Source organism: Bufo gargarizans, chromosome 2, assembly GCF_014858855.1.
Source record: "Bufo gargarizans isolate SCDJY-AF-19 chromosome 2, ASM1485885v1, whole genome shotgun sequence".
NCBI lineage: Eukaryota > Metazoa > Chordata > Amphibia > Anura > Bufonidae > Bufo > Bufo gargarizans.
The window spans coordinates 233,557,292-233,579,986 of NC_058081.1; the positions used below are offsets into that span (position 1 = coordinate 233,557,292).

General features: G+C 39.1%; 1 protein-coding gene across 1 annotated transcript in view; it reads left to right on the top strand.

The window, feature by feature from the left end:
* The window catches only part of SEMA3D (semaphorin 3D), a 164,296-nt gene that overhangs the window by 126,175 nt on the left and 15,426 nt on the right, over nucleotides 1-22,695 (top strand). Inside the window, exons 9-11 of the mRNA XM_044280111.1 lie at nucleotides 8,106-8,220; nucleotides 10,245-10,314; nucleotides 11,504-11,648. Coding sequence (XP_044136046.1) covers nucleotides 8,106-8,220; nucleotides 10,245-10,314; nucleotides 11,504-11,648 — 330 coding nt within the window. The remainder of the gene's footprint in view (nucleotides 1-8,105; nucleotides 8,221-10,244; nucleotides 10,315-11,503; nucleotides 11,649-22,695) is intronic.

Genomic DNA, 22,695 nt, shown 5'->3' on the forward strand with positions numbered 1-22,695 from the left:
GTAGAGGAGAATCCTTGCTCATTGATACTGACAGCCTAAAGAATATGGTAGATCACTTAGGCCATGCAGTCAATTGATCCCATCATGTTGCTATAGGCATGTCAGGAAAACATGTATGATGTGCCACATGTGTGCTGTTTGCACTAAGGCATTGTGTCTTTGTGCCCTGCAATACGTCTTGTATTCTGTTCACTCCGTAATCAGAAGAATACATCTGTTCCATGGGTTGGGATGTTCCAGATAAGCTCAGTGCTGCTGTGTAGAAATGCTGAAGATTAGGCCCCCTGTGTACCCACAGCATTGCTGTATAATAGAGTTATCTTGGCAGTGAAGTACTACTGTGCCCTAAAGTAAACATTTTCACATGGCTTTGGGAAGATATGGATATAGTCTATAAAACCACAAACATACATTTATACAATGATTTCCCTCTTCTGAGTTATTTCCATAGTGAAATGTTAGCTACATGGAAATCTGACGTGTGAGCCAATGTAATTTAATAGACATAGAAAGCCAATATTTTATTCGGTCCTTAGAACAGAAACCTCATTGTTCTGTGTTGTTCCAGTTTATGTGGGGATGTAAAAATGCCCACAATTTAGTATATTCTATACTGCTGACGGAAAATGTGTTGCCACATAAATCTAAACATAAGTAAATTATCCCCCTTCAAGACTGCAAAAGTGCTTTTTGGGGTATATTCACACATGTCAGATTTGTTTCAGAGTTTTCTGTGACTGTCCTATTCATCTACAAGGGGCTTGCACTAATCCATGTGCTGGTCACCAAATCAGCCTCATGCAAATCAATCAAACTAATTTTGAGTTCCAGAAATTTCTGCACCAAATTTGCAGTGTGTGAATATACTTTCACAGGGATCACTTAAGGGCTTAATCATGAATCTGATGAATTTCCTTGTGCTTCATGGTAACTAATCTTTTTTACCTGAAACGGCAGTAAAAAAAAAAAAACATGCTTATCGGTATCCATTTGAATGCGAAGAGGCCACCAAGGCCATCTTCCTTGAAGATCCCACAAGAAATCTCATGCACTCTAACGTATGACGTCATCACGCACTGTGCGAGATTAAATGGTGGACATTATTGTCTAGATGCTTTTGGTATTCCACGTTTGGTCTATGTATTCTTGTAAAAATATGATAGTAATAATTATGTAATAATATGTCTCCTAGTAAAAGGGGCAGCTCCACAGTGGATGATGATGCTAAATGCATGTTGTGCTACTTTTGACGTTAACTGGATTGTCTGGTTTCAGTAAGAAATCAGACAACACTGGGAAACAAGCTGTAATAAAGAAGTAGGGGATAGGCTGCAGTTTTGGCATCATGCCAACAACACATGACAGCTACAGCCAATCATTGTTCTCAACAATGCACAAAAGTGGCCAGTGATTGACTGCAGTGGTTGCATGCTGTCAGTGACATCACTGCAGGTGGATAAACAGACCCCAAGTTGGAACAGCCAGAATGGCAGCGCTGGATGTGCTATTTAAGTATACTGTAGCTCTCTTCTTTATTGCAGCCCATTCTCCAGTTTATCCGGTTTCAGTAAGAAACCCCTTTAAGTAATAGCACCCATAAGAAAATTTCACAGGCGAACCAGTACATGTAGGGACCAAGGTGATCATGCAATTCTGGTTGTTCATGTGTAAACTTGGCTTCCACTATATGATTTATACTGTTACCAGACTAAACTTTCATTCTGTTGAGGGACGAATCGTACGGTCACAGAAAATAATGCACTATAGCAATAGATGCAAACGTAATATATGGACTAAGCCCTCACTCTAATGATAAAATCTGAAACTTTTAGCCAATATATTTTGATAAAAACACATCCGTGCCCACCTACCCAGACCATGGTGGTGGTCTTAGGTCAGGCAGGTCCTACGCTAAACCTACCTATGCCGTTAGTCATCTTCATTCAGGAGAGCAGACCCTGCACATATAGTGTGCTGCTTCTAGTTACCTCTGTGTACATCAAGCAACCAATGAGAGGAGGAGCACACACAGCTATATGTACTAGTGTTGATCGCGAATATTCTGATCGCAAATTTTTATCGTGAATATTGAAACTTTGAGAATTCGCCAATATCTAGGATATAGTGCTATAGCTTCATAATCGCGAATATTCTAGATTTTTTTTCCTCAGTACCCATGATCCCTCACTGCATCTTGCTTGTGGGCCACTGAGAAGGCTGCAATATCTTTGACTTTAGGAGTAGTGTTGATCGCAAGTTTTCGTATCGCAAGTTTTCGTATCGCAAATTTTCTATTGCAAATTTTCCAATTGCCGATTTTTGCAATCAAGAAGATAATGACTGGAGATCACGAATTTGCGAATATATGACGAATATTCGCCCAAATATTAGCAAAATATCGCAAATTCAAATATTGCCCCTGCCGCTCTTCACTGATATGTACCACATAATCAAGGCGGCCTTTGGGATAGACAGGGCAAAAGTGCACCTGAATGCTACTCCCAGGATAGAAGCGCAGGTGCCACTCCTTTAAGACAAATAAGAAAAGTCACGGAAAAAAGATACCAAACATCCTGCACGATATGATAGTAAATATGCGGATGTACATGGCTACATTTATAAAGTCACAGAAAATCATGCACTATAGCAATCGATGCAAACATAGCATATTGACTAAGCCTTCACTCTAATGATAAAATCTGAGATTCTTAGCCAATATAATTTGATCAAAACACGTCTGTGCCCGCCTACCCAGCGCCGGGGTGGTTTTACTGTATAAAACTGAGGAACTGACCGTAATTAAAAGCTGCAAGCAGTGCATTTATGTATCACCCAGGGCTTAGTGCACTTGTAATAATATGGCTCTGTCTGGAATCAATGCTCAGGAGTATTCGACCCTAACATTTATCAGTGACATATCACAAAGTGCACTTTTCCCCTACAGCTATCTATTTATCTTGCCGATTATTAGAACTGTGAAGCCCGAGAACTTGTTTGAGGTGCTTCCAGAATATTTTCACTCACATCCTGGGTTTTTCCAAGACACCTTGTTGTGCCTCATTTCAGTCTTACAGTTGGTATAATTTTATTATACGTAGACATATTTTTGGCAGAAGGCTGCACTTTTAAGACAATAAACTCACTTTACAGGAAAAAAGCAATCTCCTGCTTCTAACCACATTCATGCTGTTTGTATAACGTGGGTGCATTTAAAGTCAGGGCGTACCAGACACCTATGTGGGTTGTCTCCGTAGTGTATCCTTTCTATCATTATGAAATCAGTTGGCACAGCAGAGCTCTACAGTTTATTGTTGTACTAAGTGCATGTGATAGCGCCACTGGCTAGGGAGTCGTAATGTTAGCAATGCCAAACATGTTCATTGTGTAGTATTTCTGTGCTGCCAGGTATACACCACAGCTTGAGTATCCTTCCCAGGATTTAACTTTCCACATCCAATCTTATACAGCCAGCTTCAATGTGTTGCTTTTAGCATTAGATAATATTTTTTTAGTATTTAAGTTAATAGTATGATTATTATTTCTATGCAGTCTTATTCTACACTGTATATAGACCACAATCCCTGCCTGGAAAGGGTACCGTGACTCGTGTCAGCTTCCATCACCCCCATAGTTCTGCCAGTGCACGAGATTTCGGGGCAGAATAAATGTAGGGTTTTGTCTATTTATTATCCTTTGGTTCTGGAAATGATTACAATATCTACTCCGAGTCACAGTCACCTAACATAATGATAATATATTAATTATCCTGAAATTGTGTGAAATAACATATTCTAAACATGTCCATCGTAATTAGTTCTCCGGGGGCACAGGTCAGAGTAAGTTCTAGTATACAATCTATTAAACAAGCCATCATTCACAGCTATGCAACAAACAGATTGCACTGCTATTAAGATGTAATTAGCAGGAGGGCCATCCAGCAGTGTTTGCCTATGTGTGTCTAAAGGAAGGAAAGCTGAATAATACAGCTCTATGAGGATGGAGGAAGAAGCGTTTCGGAGGAAAGTGCTTGCACAATATGATTTCTGCTTTATTGTTTGCACACTTCATTTCCTATACTTCCCTTCATTTCATATACCTTAATTAAAGGGATTGGCAGGCTTGTTTTTAAAATCTTCAGGAGAGCAGCCAGGCTCATAAACCAAATAAAAAAAGCTTAAGGTGGTTCTCCGGAAATAATTTAAAATAGTCGCCAGTAACCTGTCCTAGAATGTGTGCAGGACTGGTTGCTTCTGCTTGCAGAGTTGTCTGGGGGGGAGCAGGCAGGGTTTTACTACTTACTATGCTCTAGCACTTGTATGTACTACATATTGATAAGTGTTGCTGTCAGGCTGCTCAGCCATGATGGCATATCGTAGGATATGTGTAGTGAGGTCCCACCCCCTCCCCTCTAGGCAGCTCTGCAAGTGGTGGCAACCAGTTCTGCTCATATTCTAGGACAGGTTGCATTTTAAATCTTTCCTGGAGAACCCCTTTAAAGGGCATCTGTCAGCAGATTTGTACCCATGAAACTGGCTGAGCTGTTGCATGTACACTTGGCAGCTGAATGCATCTGTGTTGGTCTCATGTTCATATGTGCCTACATTGCTGTGAAAAATGATGTTTAAATATATGCAAATGAGCCTCTAGTAGCAACGGGGGTGTTTCCGTTACACCTAGAGGTCGTGCTCTGTCTGCAACTGCCACACCCCCTGCACTTTGATAGACCCAATCAGGCAGTGTAAATGCCATCACTCCTGGCCCTGTCAATCAAAGGGCAGAGGGTGCGGCATTTGCAGAGAATGGCAAAGAATACTTTGGCACCCCTTATCCTTTTGTTCCAAATGGATTACTGGCCAATTCACACTAATATTGCCCAACAATAGTGTCACTGTTCCAAAATGCAGAGACAAATATCAGTGCCATATATTGAGCATTTATTAAAATCAAGATAAACATTTTTATAAGGCACAAGACTTTCACAAGACGCCACCCATGTTGAGAACCTTATTATGGAAACATTTAATTGGAGAGGCCTCAAAACAATTACTCAACAAATACCCTCTGCATATTTTATGGCAATGATGACCACTATTGTAAGACATTGTCATAACTGCAGATGTAGCAGAGATGAATGTGCCATTTAACAGTTTCTAGCTTGAGTGAAAGCATTGTGATTTCCAGATGAGTTTGCTAAAAATCAAACTCAGATCTGCTACATTGACATTGAAAAACTCACTCCTGCTACATCTACACCCTGCAGCTATATTATGTATATGTTAGAAGTCTGAAAAGCTACATATACCGAAATCCTAATATTTTATTAATGCAGGACCTGCCAGGACCAGCACATAAGAATTTGGGTACAAGGTTTAGGGCCATACTGTTTGTATGCTGAATATAACTTCTATTCTAGGACTGTAAGACCTGATTCAGTGTGACATTATAACTTGCTAAATATCTTAAGATTATATTACAGATGAAGTTAATCTACATTCTAGTTGAAATGTCAACTCTCGGAAAATCAAAAGCTTGAATTTCCTTTTTTGTCCTTCTTCAGTTTTACCTAAAAGCGAATGAAGAATAAAACTTCTTGCCAAGATATGTTCAGTTCTGGCCATAGAAGCTTCAACATCTGTGAAAATAGAGATCATTTATCTTCACGGTAGACATGATATCATTGCACAGTGACAATCTTTCTAACACTTGACAGATCATGAAGACACCAAGCACTGTTCAAAGACTATCATGCACACGACATTGTCACATAGGTTTGCTATAATAAAATCAATTATTTTTTTGCCTACCACTATTAAAGGGCATCTTTCAGCAGATTTGTACTTAGACCTGTTGCATGTGTGCTTGGCAGCTGAAGGTAACTGTGTTGGTCCCATGTTCATGTTTGTCCGCATTGCTTGAGAAAAACATGAAGTTTTAATATATGCGAATGAGCCTCTAGGAGCAATGGTGGTGTTGCCGTTACTCCTAGTCCTAGAGGCTCAGCTCTCTCTGCGACTGCAGAGCCCTCTGCCCTTTTATTGACAGGGCCAGGCAATCACACCTGGCCCTGACTTCTCCCAAAGTCAAATTGCAGAGAAAGGCAGTTGCAGAGAGAGCTGAGCCTCTAGGAGTAACACCCGAAGGCAAGAGTCGAATGGCACTCCTCATTTAGTATGGACGGTGCTCAGTGGTAAGTATAATAACAATGTTGATAGGAAGACCACGGCACTCAAGAGAATGTTGCATAAATATCTTATTTATTTTCTTATATTTTGTTTTATATTTTTTGTGTGTATATATATATATATATATATATATATATCCGTCTGGAAAAAAATTCATTCATAGTGGTACACTTGCCATCGGATGGCTCCATCGGGTGCCTCTACTACTCACAACACTCAGGCCGTGAACAAGGTCTTGGATAAGACCGAAACGTTGGCCAGTGTACTACTATGAATTAATTTTTTTCTGGATGAATATATATATATATATATATATATATACAAAAAAAATTAAAAAAATATAAGAAAATAAATAATATATTTATGCAACATTCTCTCTTGAGTGCTGTGGTCTTCCTATCAATCTAGAAGTAATGCCAACACCACCGTTGCTCCTAGAGGCTAATTTGAATATATTAAAACTTAATTTTTCTCAGTAATGTAGGCACATATGAACATGGGACCAACACAAATGCAGTCAGCTGTCAAGCGCACATGCAACAGATCAGCCAGTTTCATCGGTACAAATCTGCTGACAGAGGCCCTTTAAAGCGGGTCTAAGATAACATAGTTTTCACGGCAGATTAATATGCCACACTTGCGTGAATTCCTACTCTATTCAGCTGTACCATTTACACATTTGGTCATCTGAGACATCTATGTCTGTGTATGAGTGACCAGAGGCTCCCAGCGTTCCCTGCATACTGCACCCAGTCCTTTGAATCCCTTATCACCACTCTTACATTTTTTTTCAATGTTATCTTTTCAGCCACATTCAGGAATTGTCTTATCTGCTCCGAAATGTTCAGGCAACACTGTAACCATATCGATGACTGTGTACAGTATATACAGGATTCATGTTTAAAAAAAAGTCTCATCAAACAAGTTTCTGTGAAGACCTCACAAAATTAAACAACAAATGAGAGCTGTCTAGTGTTACAGGTCCCCAGATGATGAGCTGATTGTTTGTGTAAGTCCTCAAGGAAAATGACCGTTTTTCGGGTCCGCATCCGAGCCGCAGTTTTTGCGGCTCGGGTGCGGACCCATTCACTTTAATGGAGCCGCAAAAGATGCGGACAGCACTCCGTGTGCTGTCTGCATCTGTTGCTCCGTTCCGAGGCCCAGAAAAAAAAATATAGCATGTCCTATTCTTGTCTGTTTTGTGGACAAGAATAGGCATGTCTACAATGGGCTGCCCGTTCCGTTCTGCAAATTGCGGAAGGCACGCGGGCGGCTTCCTTTCTTTGCAGATCCGTGGTTTGCGGTCCGCAAAAAAGGAACGGTCGTGTGCATGAGGCCTAAGTCGGGGCTTTTCTGATAAGCAACGAGTTATGGTTAGAGGAGACCCTCTTGCTGGTGAAATAAAGTGTTACACTGCATCCACTAAAGCAATGGTGGACTTAGGAGGACAACACTTCTGCCTATTCACCTACGTTTTTATCCTAGACTCCATTTTCTTAAATACATATTTTAATAGAGATTGTACTGATACAAAGTAAACATAAGATAATTGGAATACTATGCCAATAAGTTGTTATGTTTAAAGACCAGGTATTGTAAGTTCTATTTATATGAGCCTCTAGGCAATTGCGTATGTATTTCTGGAACCCTCACTAGGTAGTTAACATATCACTCCCTGTGATACTATGCATATTTTTACTCTTTGATGTGCCAATTGGTCTGTCTGTCTTAACAGGTATTGTTGGATCATTAAACAACATTCCTAGTGGTGGTAATTATGTGCCTCCCAATTTTGCCTTGCAGTTCACACGGTTGACATGCATGGACATTTCATAATCATGTTATTAATTTGTTTGCCTTTAGCAGAATATGATTTTCTCAGATATTACAATATAGCTTTATAATTCTATACTCTCCTTCCAGAATGATATTGGTGGCCAGCGCAGTTTAATAAATAAATGGACTACGTTTCTGAAAGCACGTTTGGTGTGCTCCATACCTGGTCCAGATGGAGGGGACACGTACTTTGATGAACTGCGTAAGTTGATCCTAATCATACTCATCACTCATCCATTTGGAGAAATACATAAACATCAGATATTCAGCTGATGATAAGAAAACATTGTCAGTTGCTTCAGGATATTGTCTTTTAGGTTGGCCTCAGAGATATACAGTCCTGTCACATGAACAGTTATAGATAATAAATCTGACTTCACATATATCATTCATTTCAGATGCTTAGATCTCAAGGCAAGATGAAGAAAGATGAATTTAACCACCTGTCTTACAGTGTGTACACTATGTGATGTGCATAGTTTTAAGTCCTAAGAAAACATCCCATGACATGTCTTATGTAGATAAAATATTCTGATGAAAATATAATTGGCATCTGTGTCACAGATCTTATTAAAACTTATCATTATTTAAGTGCCCCACAGTCTCATCCAGGTCACTTCCAGTTCAAAGTTATTTTACATAGTTTAGTTCACAGATGAGTGATAGCTCAGGAAGTCAGGCATCTTTGTGAACATGTAGTCAGAGGCAGACACAGAAAGCAGAAGGGTGTATGGGTCCATTGCTTTCAAACCGCTCATTATAGAGCACTTTATAATGTCTTTCTAACAATCCACAAATACCTCACAATAGAATTCCTTAATAGAGATGGCCTTGCGGTTTCCCCGGCGGTCGTTTCACGGAAAACTTTGATTGTTCGCGGTTTGCCGAACAGGCGAAAATATGGCGATGTCCGCCATCGCCATATTCTTTCACATTGTGAAAAACTTTGACCCATGACACATCTATCAGGTGGTACAGGACAGCCGATTGAGACATTTAAGCACATGAACATACCCCTTACCTTATAAATAAACCTGATCTGGCCGCCATTTTACATTCAGTCTTTTGCCAGTGTAGGGAGAGGTTTCTGTATGGAGCAGGGACAGACTGTTAGGGACACCAAACAGTAATATGCAAAATTGTGGAGCCCCAGTTATAGGTCTTCAACACAGTGAAAGACAGATATCCCTCAAAGGAAGGAAATCTGAGTAAAGGGGTGTCCCCATTACAGAGATCACCAAATGCCTTGGAGACTACTCATAACTGGGGCTCCACAATTATTTTGCATATTACTGTTTCCCAGGGAGCTTTGCACTTTGGATTGCTGTGTCGAGACTCTTAAATGAGGCTCCACAGTGTTTTCTGTAGCTGGTCTCCCTAAGATCAGCCATTGTTTTGTTTTTTTGAGGGACACTAAACGCTAGCTAATAGGGCCACACAAGTCCTTTTAAGGACTGGTATAGGTGTGCTATCGATAGGTGTGGTGACTTACTGAGGGGTGTGATATACTTATAATATACTTTCTAACATAGAAAGTATATTATAGTGCATTTGTATTGTGCAGCAGTTGTGTGCGGTTCTGCTGAGATACTGCAGCTACACAGAGTGCCAAACGCTATTGGAACAAATAATTTCTACTGGTGTGATATACCAGTTGCCCTCCCAAAAAAGTGATTGAAGCAGGAGTGTTATATACCAATTATATACTTTCTATATAGTGCATTTGGGTAGTGCAGCATTTGTTTGTGGTTTAGCTGCATTACCTCAGCTACACAGAGTGACAAACGCCATTGGAACAAACTGCCGCTCCATTCCCCTTGACTATAATGAGGCGGGGGCGGAGTTCCGGCAGAGGCACGGCAGCGCACAGCGAGAGGCTGCTAGAATAAAATGACGACATGTCCGACATTTATTCTGGCAGCCTCTCGCCGTGCGCTGCCATGCCTCTGCCGGAACTCTGCCCCCGCCCCCGCCCCCATTATAGTCAAGGGGGACAGAACGTCAGTCCAGGGGCACACGTTCACTAGCGGCAGGACCGATCCGGCAGGCTCTTCACCCAACGAAACAGCCTGCTGGAGGTCCTTGCCGCTAAAGTAGCCTAAGGTAAAACAAAAACAGTAATTTCCTATGACCACATTGGGTTCTGTTCAAGAATTTATCTATCCACTTAATCCATATCTTACATTGTTAAAGTTACTATTTTTTTTTACTTTTTTCTGTTTATAGAGGATGTATTTTTGCTTCCAACCAAGGATGAACGGAATCCAGTTGTGTATGGAATCTTCACTACCACAAGGTATTGCTCCTGTCCTAGCTGTAGACTATCCTCTGAGAGTTTATTCAGATGGAAGCACTTTCACTGTTTATTATGATTTCATTAGAAAATCACCAAATCGCCAAGGACAGGAATGGATAATATAAACATGAGTCTGATTACATGAAACTATGAGTTAAATGTTCCTTTAACATCCACCTGTTTGATAACGGCATGAACCTATCATGTCCTCACTGGAGCAGTGGATAATTGGCATAAGAAACATTCCAAGTGTGTTGATTTTAGTTTGACCTCGTTCTAGTGATACTCAAGAGAAACTCAAAAGAGGCCAGAATTATGTCAGACGGAATGACTTTATCTCTAATTTTCAATAGGTACTCATCAAGTACTTTTACTCTAGGGTTTATCAAAAATCTCTACCTCAGTGCATGTCAACTTGAGAAAAAACAGCAGTAAAATCAATCATTATTTATCACAATTATAAATCTGAAAAAGACTATAAAGTATTCTGAAATTATATCAGATTTGTATATAAATCAATCATGACAGTTCTTTTAAGACTTTACAGAATGCATCTTAAATTTTTAAATAAAAGGTCCATTCAAATCATTGCACCCTTACATGTTAAAATGGCATCCAGACTACCAAAGCATTTTAAAGGTAGATGTAGTTAAAAATTAAAAGTGCTCCTTATTTTTTCACCTGACCTTCCAATGATAGGAATTTTTATAGTTTTAACATATGCACCATTAAATTTGTGTTACGTATGACTTATAAGCTCTGGAATTATCTCACACAGAACCTTTCATAGTAAATGTGTATTAGGAATACATTGAGTAATTAGGATGGGCCACCAAAATAACATAAAATGTCTCTCCCATCTGTAGGAATCTTGAACTTAAAGTAGTCCCTCTAGGCCTTCACTGAGAGATCTTATTATTCCTTCATGTTTTTTATATGATGAATAGCAGAGCTGTCAGCATTGTCTTGATGTTTATTCCTAACATTTGTATTACCAGATTCCCATTTATTCCAAAATAATTGTTTTTCACTAAGAGCAATGAGCATAAATTATTAGTGGTGGGATAACCATACTGACATAAGATTGATTCCAAAGTCAAAACTGTGGTTACAATACTTTGGAATATTCTAAATGATTTTTATTATTAATATATCTCAACATCTGGAATTTTATCCTATTTCATTTCAGCTCTATATTTAAAGCATCTGCTGTATGTGTCTATAGCATGGCAGATATAAGAGGAGTGTTCAATGGTCCTTATGCTCATAAAGAAAGTCCAGATCATAAGTGGGTCCAGTATGATGGAAGAATCCCTTATCCAAGACCTGGAACAGTAAGTATCTCTTTAAAAAAATGGTGATGCTTATATGCTACCAACCTGGGCCTCAAGCCTAATAAAACGATTAGTATTATTTGCATTAACAGTACATTTCACTCATGATCCTATACATTACATACAGTATGTTGGATATGAACCTGGATTTGAAAATGAATGCATATGTATGATAATGTTCCTTTAAATGTCCTTTAGACACTGGTAAAGATTTTTTCAAACTGCGAACGATGATAACATTTAGTTGTTTTTGTTGTTAACTTATCGGCATTGCTGAATGCTACTTTTGCTTTCAACACTTTTACTCCAAGGTAAGTACTTCGTAAACCATTAGTCTTCACACTTAGATTATCCTGCCTTTTTTTTTTTTTTTTTTTTTTACATTTTATTACAATGCAAAACTGCTCAAAATGTTACCACAATCATTGCAAGTTTTGGATATACCATTTACAATACCAGTTTGTCATGACTAACCCTTCTTCTGTGTTTGCCATTCAGTAGTATGATTCAACAAGTGGAAATGGAAATTCTAAAACAATGTTTGTGTTTTGTTTGAGAAGAGTGACTTCAGCACTTTTATTCCTTCATTTTGGCTTATTAATATTTAATTTTCAGAAACAGGCAGACATTGCAGCACTGTTTAACTTAAAAGTTGAGTTTGGCAATTGAAATAGAGAAAAGACTGCATAATTTAGTGAATTGCATATTTAAACTTCCTCTGGTTTTCTTAGTCACTTTATATAGGATACCATCCAAATATTGATTTCCATTTTTCTGTAAAATATGCCAACCTCAAAATGAATTTGACATAGAAATGTTATTTCAAGTTATGCAGATTTTTCCACAGAGATCCAGTTAAAATTCTACAGCTTTGTGTACTTGTACCTGTTAGCCAAGTATTTGCCCAGTAATGTACATTCTGAATTGTAAAGTGCTATGGAATATGGTGGCACTATATAATTACAAATTATTATTATTATTATTATTACAGCAATAATGTGAATACTTAGATAAATAATAGTAAATTAAGAAAATCTTTATTATTGTCAATAACAAAGTCAGCCTTGAATGTAAACTCTAGCAAAGCCAGTCTTTATGGTAACCTCAAGACAATACTCTGTTCTTTGAGCACCCAAACCTCAGAACAGAAAAGGCACCCCAAATGAATTTCAGATAGCAGTGCTAATGACATGCTTTCCCCATATTGGGGGGGGGGGGGGGGGGGGGGGTACCAGAGCACATTTATATTTGTACCACCATAGATTTTCCACTGCAATCCCCAAGCAGTAGTGAAGGACAATCGGCAGTATGATCACAGTGATAATATATGCATAAAATGTGCTTCTATATATACTAAACACCATGGTCTTGCAATGCTCTCTATGGTACATCATTACCAGTTAATGAGCTGCCATTCAGTCAACCCCTGAATATAGTTTTCTTTTCCTCATCATTGATTTCTTAAAAAGCGGCCACCTGTGGAAACAGATTAGACAATGCAAATAAAAGACAGTGGCTGTTATGCAATAAGTGTTATATATCTGATTGCTGGAGGCATGATCATCAAAATTGAGTTTTTAGTCTTGTGTCCCTGTTCCCTATCACTGCACAACCACAGTGAACAAGAATGCACCTTGCTGCTCCATTCAATGTCTATGAGGCTGATGAAAGTTACAGTAGGTGCTGTACTCCATGATGGTGACAGAAGAGGGGGCCTCAGCAGTCAGACATTTACCACCTATCCTGTGGATAGATGATAAATGTCCTTTGTGGAATGACACCTTTAGGGTCCATTCACACGTCCGTTTTTTCTTTCCTGATCTGTTCCGTTTTTTCAGGAACAGATCAGGACCAGATCTGGACCCATTCATTTTCAATGGGTCCTGGAAAAAATCGGACAGCACAATGTGTGCTGTCCGTTTCCGTTGTTCCGTTCCGCATGTCCGTTTAAATATAAAACATGTCCTATTCTTGTCCTGAAAAATCGGATCCTGGTACAATACAAAGTCAATGGATCCGCAAAAAACGGATGACATTCGGATGTCATTCCGTATGTCATCCGTTTTTTGCGGATTCCGTTCCTGGAAACACATAACAATTTTTTTTTTTTTTTAAATTTTTTTTCAAAGAAATCCAAACAACTTTATTTGATTATTGAAATGTATACATGTTTCCGTTTTTTGCGGATCCGCAAAAAACGGATGACATACGGATGACATACGGAAACATTTTCAGGAACAACGGATCCGCAAAAAACGGACCGTTTTTCAGGATGAAAAAAAACAGGACGTGTGAATGGACCCGAAGGGTCCATTCACACGTCCGTTTTTTCTTTCCTGATCTGTTCCGTTTTTTGCGGAACAGATCAGGACCAGATCAGGACCCATTCATTTTCAATGGGTCCTGGAAAAAATCGGACAGCACAATGTGTGCTGTCCGTTTCCGTTGTTCCGTTCCGCATGTCCGTTTAAATATAAAACATGTCCTATTATGTTCCTGAAAAATCGGATCCTGGTACAATGCAAAGTCAATGGTTCCGCAAAAAACGGAAGACATTCGGATGTCATTCCGTATGTCTTCCGTTTTTTGCGGAATCCGTTCCTAGAAACACATATATATATATATTTTTTTTTTTTACATTTTTTTTTAAAAGAAATCCAAACAACTTTATTTGATTATTGAAATGTATACATGTTTCCGTTTTTGCGGATCCGCAAAAAACGGATGACATACGGATGACATACGGAAACATTTTCAGGAACAACGGATCCGCAAAAAACGGACCGAAATTCGGATTATAGAAAAATACTGACGTGTGAATGTAGCCTTAAAAGAATTATTCTGATTATAATTACTATAAGATCATAGGGTATAATGTGTACAGGGTAATTTAAGAGAATAGCCATATCAGAAAATTAAGTAAGAAATAATAATGTTTACTAAATTATGCAGGTCTGTATTAAAACTATAACAACTGTTCAAATGTTCAGTCTTTAATGTTTTACTAGCACTAGAAATGCATCTATCCTTGATGTTTTCTTTATAATAGGTTACAAATTGCATGCCTAACAGCTGACTCTTAGGTCAAAAGGTGATTTGGCTTTTATCCCCATGGTGTTTAGTGTGTGGCACTTGTTTTGACTTGCACATAGTTGTTTCCTGCTTACAAGAATGCACACGTGATAATGCACAAACACATCATCACTACTGTGATTGACAATTATGTTTTCAGGGCACAAAATTCCTAAACATATATGATAATGACATGCCCAGCACTCGTAATTACAATGTGAAGCACACATTCTGGCAAGCTCCAGACTTCAATCAGTGTTTATGTTAAAATTTTAAGAAATACATTGACTTTTAATTTATATTAAGCGGAAGGATATGAATAAAACTGTGTCTACATATTTATTCTATGCAATTCCTAGCAACTTTTGACTTATTACAACATATAGACTATGAGTTATCCCCATCAGGAGATGTATGGCATATCCATAAATGTCCAGCAGGTGTGGGTCCCACGTCTGGGACCCATTCCTTTCTCAAGAACAGGGCTCCGTTGCATGTGCATCCTCCTCTTCATATTGAGACATGAGTGGGGTCTTGGTAGGATCTTTGCTATGACAGCCTTGGAGCCTTAAGAATGCCTGAAGATGACATGGCAACTGAACAGCTCCTGCAATCTTGTTTGGTCACTAGGATTGCAGATTTTCCAGTAATTCACAGCCTAGATGTTGAGGTCAAAATTGACCATGGCATCCATGGGGTTGAAGGACAGTGATATGTGTTAATGCTGACCAGGGACTTCGTGGCTATTGCAACTCCTCACGTCTTGAGGGGGCGCCATCTTCAAAGACCCGACATCTACCAAACATGAACAGCGGAAAAAGGTTAAACATATTCATCACAGTGTATATAATATATATATATATATATATATATTCAGGTCCATAAATATTGGGACATCAACACAATTCTAAAAATTTTGGCTCTATACACCACCACAATGGATTTGAAATGACACGTACAAGATGTGCTTTAACTGCAGACTGTCAGCTTTAATTTGAGGGTATTTACATCCAAATCAGGTGACTGGTGTAGGAATTACAACATTTGCATATGTGCCTCCCACTTGTTAAGGGACCAAAAATAATGGGACAGAATAATAATCATAAATCAAACTTTTACTTTTTAATACTTGGTTGCAAATCCTTTGCAGTCAATTACAGCCTTAAGTCTGGAGCACATAGACATCACCAGACGCTGGGTTTCATCCCTGGTGATGCCCTGCCAGGCCTCTACTGCAACTGTCTTCAGTTCCTGCTTGTTCTTGGGGCATTTTCCCTTTAGTTTTGTCTTCAGAAAGTGAAATGCATGCTCAATCGGATTCAGGTCAGGTGATTGACTTGGCCATTGCATAACATTCCACTTCTTTCCCTTAAAAAACTCTTTGGTTGCTTTTGCAGTATGCCTTGGGTCATTGTCCATCAGCACTGTGAAGCGCCGTCCAATGAGTTCTGAAGCATTTGCCTGAATATGAGCAGATAATATTGCCCGAAACACTTCAGAATTCATCCTGATGTTTTTGTCAGCAGTCACATCAGCAATAAATACAAGAGAACCAGTTCCATTGGCAGCCATACATGCCTACACCATGACAATATCACCAACATGCTTCACTGATGAGGTGGTATGCTTAGGATCATGAGCAGTTCCTTTCCTTCTCCATACTCTTCTCTTCTGGTACAAGTTAATCTTGGTCTCATCTGTCCATAGGATGTTGTTCCAGAACTGTGAAGGCTTTTTTAGATCTTTTTTTTTTTTTGCCAAACCCTAATCTGGCCTTCCTGTTTTTGGTTTACATCTTGTGGTGAACCCTCTGTATTCACTCTGGTGAAGTATTTTCTTGATTGTTGACTTTGACACAAATACATCTACCTCCTGGAGAGTGTTCTTGATCTGGCCAACTGTTGTGAAGGGTGTTTTCTTCACCAGTTAAAGAATTATTTGGTCATCCACCCCAGGTTGTTTTCCGTGGTCATTCCGGGTCTTTTGGTGTTGCTGAGCTCACAGGTGCATTCCTTCTTTTTATGAATGCTCCAAACAGTTGTTTTGGCCATGCCTAATGTTTTTGCTATCTGTCTGATGGGTTTGTTTTGTTTTTTTCAGCCTAATGAAGGCTTTCTTTACTGATAGTGACAGCTCTTTGGATCTCATCTTGAGAGTTGACAGCAACAGATTCCAAATGCAAATAGCACACTTGAAATGAACTCTGGACCTTTTATCTGCTAATTGTAATTAGGATAATGAGGGAATAACACATACCTGGCCATGGAACAGCTGAGAAGCCAATCGTCCCATTACTTTTGGTCCCTTAACAAGCGGGAGGCACATATGCAAACTGTTGTAATTCCTACACCGTTCACCTGATGTAAATACCCTCAAATTAAAGCTGACAGTCACATCCATTGTGGTGGTGTGTAGAGCCAAAAATGTTAGAATTGTGTCGATGCCGCAATATTTATGGACCTGACTGTAATATATATATATATATATATATATATATATATATAAATATATATATAAATACGAAAAATTAAGAATGCTTCAGTAAATACAGTTATATTTATACAGCTTTAATCTGTACTAACATCAAGACATCAAAATTCCAAGGAAGATCAGAAATCCATTGACAGTGCCTAATGTTATTATAGAACAGTGTGCTTCCTTGGTTAATCTCTAAATGTTGTGGCATTGGAGCTAAAAGAGTGAGTGACAGTCCATCTTGCAAGCTCACCTTGCTAGGGGTGAAGGGTAGGGGGGCAAATAGTCAGTGTTGTACGCACAAGGAGCACTCACGAGGCAGAAGTGCATTTAAACTGGCGTCCAGCCAGTTTTATTTCCACAGGTTGAATAAAACAAAATCGTAAACACAACACCTAGCCTTGCCCAGGCTCTAACTAAACAGTAGATCCCTATCTAGGACGTGGCTGAGCCAGCCTCAGTCCACCCAAAATAGACACACAGTCTGAATAGCAACCTGTGATACTTGCGGTTTTCCTTGCTCTGGACCTTCAGGGTCCCTCAGTGAGATATGGCTTCTATCACTCCCAGGAAGTTCTGAGCAAGGGTGTTGTCAGCCCAGTTATCTAGCAACTCGCCAGGTGGAGTTCATCAGGACCCAGGCTTAGGTTTTTAACCCTTTCCTAAATAGCTTTCCTCAGCATATGTTAGGAACCTGGGAGACACATATACACCCTCAATTACTTCACCCTATGAGACACCACGAGTGTCATATCTGTGTCACTAAAATGACATCCCTCACATAGGGAAAACTGCCTGGGAAAGTAAAGTCTGGGAAAGTTGTGTGTTTCAATCTTCCTCACAGAAGTTGTTAATGAGGAATAATTTGCAGCCCAGCCAGTCGAAGAGATTATTTAAATATGGGCTAAAATTTTCCAACAGGGCTCCCAATCTGTGTCAAGGCATGTGGGAGTCTCAGTACCAGTAGTATGGTATGAACTGTGGCTTGTGTTTTGGGAACCTTGAGTGGTAGGTCCTGGTAGTTGGGAAAACGAGTGACCTGTTTGCTGTGAATGAAGACTAATAAATCTGGTTGTGGCTAGTATGAAGCCAAACCAACAGTGTTGGAATGGCTTCTTGAAGTTTGCCAACCATCTTATCCAGAAAAACAAACATCTGAGTGCCCCGGTGGAAAAACAGCAGTGTGTCCCCCTTCTACTAGCAATAATGCTGCATATATTTCTGTGTCATTTGTTTGAAAAAAAATCTGTGTAATCTTAATTTTCCATGCAGAGGTAGTTTACGTTTCTGGTCTATGGTGCTAGAGTTACTGGCAACAATCAGCGTGATTAAGAATAGTGAATTGCATTGCAATAAAGTGATAACATCTCAGGTGGTCTAGAGGAGTGAAGGGGTTAATGATATCCTGGGTAGTCTAGAACAGGGTAAGCTGGACACTTGCTATAAAACCCACTATGGTCATAGTGGGCCCCATACACCCATCTATCCCAGTGAGCATCCGAATAGACTGCATTAAATGGGTTGCCCACCTTGTTTTAAAGTGATGACCTTACTATAGGCCATCATTAGCTGATCAGCTGTGTAGCTTCATTGCCAGAAGTCAGTGCTGGAACTACACTGCACTGCCAACATTGTAGTGGACAGTGCTCGTCCCTGCAGTGCTGCTCCCATTGAGGTCATTGTGCATTACATTGTTGACCATGCTCTGTATCTCTATTGTCATTGACTGAGATAAAAAGTACATCTGACTGGTGAGGGTCTAGGGTGCCAGACCCCAGCTGATTAGCTAGTGATGGTTTACCTGAGGATAGGCTATTACTTAAAAATGTTTGGGCAACTCTTTTAATTTGAAGATACAAAAGCGATCAATACTATACTAGGAAATGTGAATACATCTATTACAGCTAAAAAATCAGGAGCATTTATCTCAGCATTGTGGGAGTACAATATTTCTTCACAGTTTTATTTAGCTTTGTGCTTCTTGGATCACTCTTGGTCTGGCAAGTATTGCTTGAAGAAACTTGATTCTTTAGGAAAGAAAAAAGATTAATATCTTGTTCAAATATCAGCAGACGCCACTGTTGAATTTTCAGGGTTTCAAAATGCGTCATTGATAAATAAACTTGTCCTGCTGCATTGTCTTTATTTTACAAATAGAGACATGAGAACCGTTTATTAGGCGTTACTGAATAGCTCTTAGAATTGAGTCGCTGTAAATAGTTGAATGTTCTAGAGAAACTTACAAAATGTCCAAGTCGATGATTACACATTATAAGGGATTCTCCTAAGTAAATAATCTGTTCCAAAGTAAAACTATTTGCTATTTCAGGGAGGAACAATTATTTATCAGTTTTTCAGCTTTTATTGCCTTTTACCCAGTAATTGTAATGTCAGCACACATCAAATTCACAATGGGAGATGATATCACTGAATTTAGCTAAATCATTTTAATGATGGCAGCCTTAAATTCTGCTGTATTAATTTACACTATTGCCTGATTATTTGCATAGTTTACACTTGCCTGTATTATCTGGTTTTACTTTTTGGGCAAAAATGTACAGTTTCCACTTTTATTAAGGACAATAATATGAACAATTAGGGTATTGCAACACATGGCAGATTGACACTGTCAAAGTCTCCCCCGTAAAACCTCTTCTCATACATCTCAATTTGCTTTGTAATAATCTATGGACCTGCTGAATTAATAACCCTGTTCAGATTTATAATTTCTTCTGCAAATATTCTATGTATGGGTTTTGTATCCTTAGGGAAATTTAATAATGTTGATTTCGGAACCTATGTAGACAAGAATCTATCCAGTTCGAATTAGACCAGATCTTGTCTGTCTTACCTAGACATAATGTTCCACCAACCACATCAAGCGAGTATTTTCATTTCATAAAGTGATATGTCATAATTTTATGATTAGTAGGGAGGGATCCAACTTCTATGACCCACATTGATCCTAAGAAGAACACAATGGTTGAAGGGAATTGTGGGTTGTGTGGCCCCATTTATTTGAATGGAGCTCTGCTGCCATACTGGACACTGGGTTGCCTCTGTGCAGGGAAAGACTAATGCATTCCCTTAATTCTCAGTATTAGTGAGTGCCCCAGAGTTCAAACCCCCAAGATCATAAAGTGATAGCATATCGTAGCAATATGCCATAATTCTATGAAATAGCCAAATAATGTCAGTATTCTAGTCAGTTAAGTTCTTCGGTAGTTATACAGTGTACTAACAATTATGGCATCTGAATGACATCCATAAATGGTTGTACATTAGACACTACATGTCTTCAAGGGATGCCTCCTATTAATCTAATTGTTGTCAATGAGTAATTATAAAGGAGCAGCAACAAATATCAGTGTACAGCTTTCCCTCGGGCTTCAAAGGGCCATGACTGGGGATTTTTTGTATTGTCTACATTTATAATACATTAAACATCTATCAAATTTAAGTAAATATTAATAATCTTTACATGTCTAAATAAAAAGATTAAAATATCAGAATGTGTGCCCTGTTCTTGACCAATAATATGAAATGATATGGGATTATTTTCAGTCCAATTTTCTATTTTCTGTTTTCAGTAATAGTAAAGCTCTGAAATTTGAGCTTTGAGGAGTAAACCAAAAAGGCACCAGGAAAATATTTTATTGATTTAAAGCATTGCAGATGGAAAATAGGCTTGTCCATCCAGTCTGCCCATAAACTGCTTCTGAAGCCTGGCATTGAATTTTCAGGACTACTCCATATTGTTGAAGTGCTTTTTTCTCTTGCCAATCTGGTTGCTGTTTAATATCTGTGTAGCCAGACCTGTGGTGTATGGAAACTTTATGATCTACTGTGCGTTTGATCCACCACATAGAGTCAATGTAAACACAACTTAATTGGGAAAAATGTTAGAGGTAAACCAAAACATCTGGGCACACGTCCACTCCCCAAAAGAGCTTAAAATAAGAATAAGGAATGCATATTTGATTTCCAGTTTAAAGGCATGGTTTTGGGGATTTGAAGCTTGGCATATGACATCATAGTGTAAATGAGTCACATGCAGCGCCTGTCAAGAGACTTGTTCTGACAGCTCTTACAACTAATACACACCGTACATTCTATCTTGTAAAATGAGTTTACAATGCAGTCCTCTGCTCTTTCTTGAAAGCAAAGAACAATGCAGATGCGTGCCTATCTGGAACAGGATCAGAAAAAGTATATATAAAGGTGGCAGTGGTTAAGGCTGTGTTCACATCTGTGTTGGAGGATCTATGCTTCCCTATGACAGAAACTACAATGGAGTGCCAAAGGACCCCATGATAGTCAAAGGTGTATATATGATGTCACTGGTATCTGTCACGTAATGGATCCACCTCTGCTGTTATATTCTGATAATGAAACAGAGGAAAGGAAATAATAGTGTAGCTGTGAAACCAGCCTAAAGCATATACCCAGTCTATGAATATATTAAAATGTAGAATACTTGTAATAAAGGATATACAGTACATATGGGTACTAACCAGGAAGAAATACTTTAAAGGACTGCTTCTCAAACTTTGAGGTTGCCCTTACTGGTAAGGCTTAGTTCTTTATGGCACACTTCACAACATCATGAAGTCTTCAGGACAGCCTTATCTTTTCCAGGATGCAGCAAAAATAACTGCATGTTACAGATTTCATACAATTGGTAGCATTTGCAAATTGGTACAAGAACAGCAAGTTAATTTCTTAGCAGAATTGAACATGTAGAACGTTACTGTGGCTAATATTTGGGGCTTGGTGGCTAATATTAGGGTGCTGTGGCTGGTGCTAGGTTACGGTTGCCACTGACTGTACTCTACATGTACCTGTTTACTAGTAGCTTACTAGTAGCGAGCGTCAGGATCTATTCTGATTTAGCTAGTGTGGCTCTGGGAGAAAAATGCTTTTGAAGTCCTGCTTTAAAGGTGTTTTTCAGGGAGTTCAACACTGTTGGTCTATGGTACCCCTGCCAATCAACTGTGGCACTTATGGAACCCCAGCTAATCGACTGAGGAGGCTGCAACGATCCAGTGAGCGCTGCTACCTCCTTACAATTCACCAAGCACAGCTTCATATATTATATAGCAGCTATGCTTGGTATTGCAGCCTGTGCCATTCTCTTGAACGGACTTTAGCTTTGCACAGTCCATTTGACCAATGTGTGTGACTTCATTTACCTAAGAAGAGACCACTCACTAGAGCACTGTGGCCTCCTCAAACACCGTGACAGTGGGAGTGCCTGGAGTCGTCCTTCCACCAATCAGATATTAATGACCTATCCAGGGGACGGGGCATCAGTTTAAAACACTTGAAAAACCCTTTTAAAATTATCAATTGTAGTGATAGGGTATAATCAAAGATTTGTTGAAGATGTTTTTGCTACTGAAATTCAATTCCATTCATGTGAATGGGGTTATTTTGGTAGTGTGTCCATAGTTTCTGCAAACTCTATTCAAATAAACAGGACAGTGGCAGGCATCCTGCA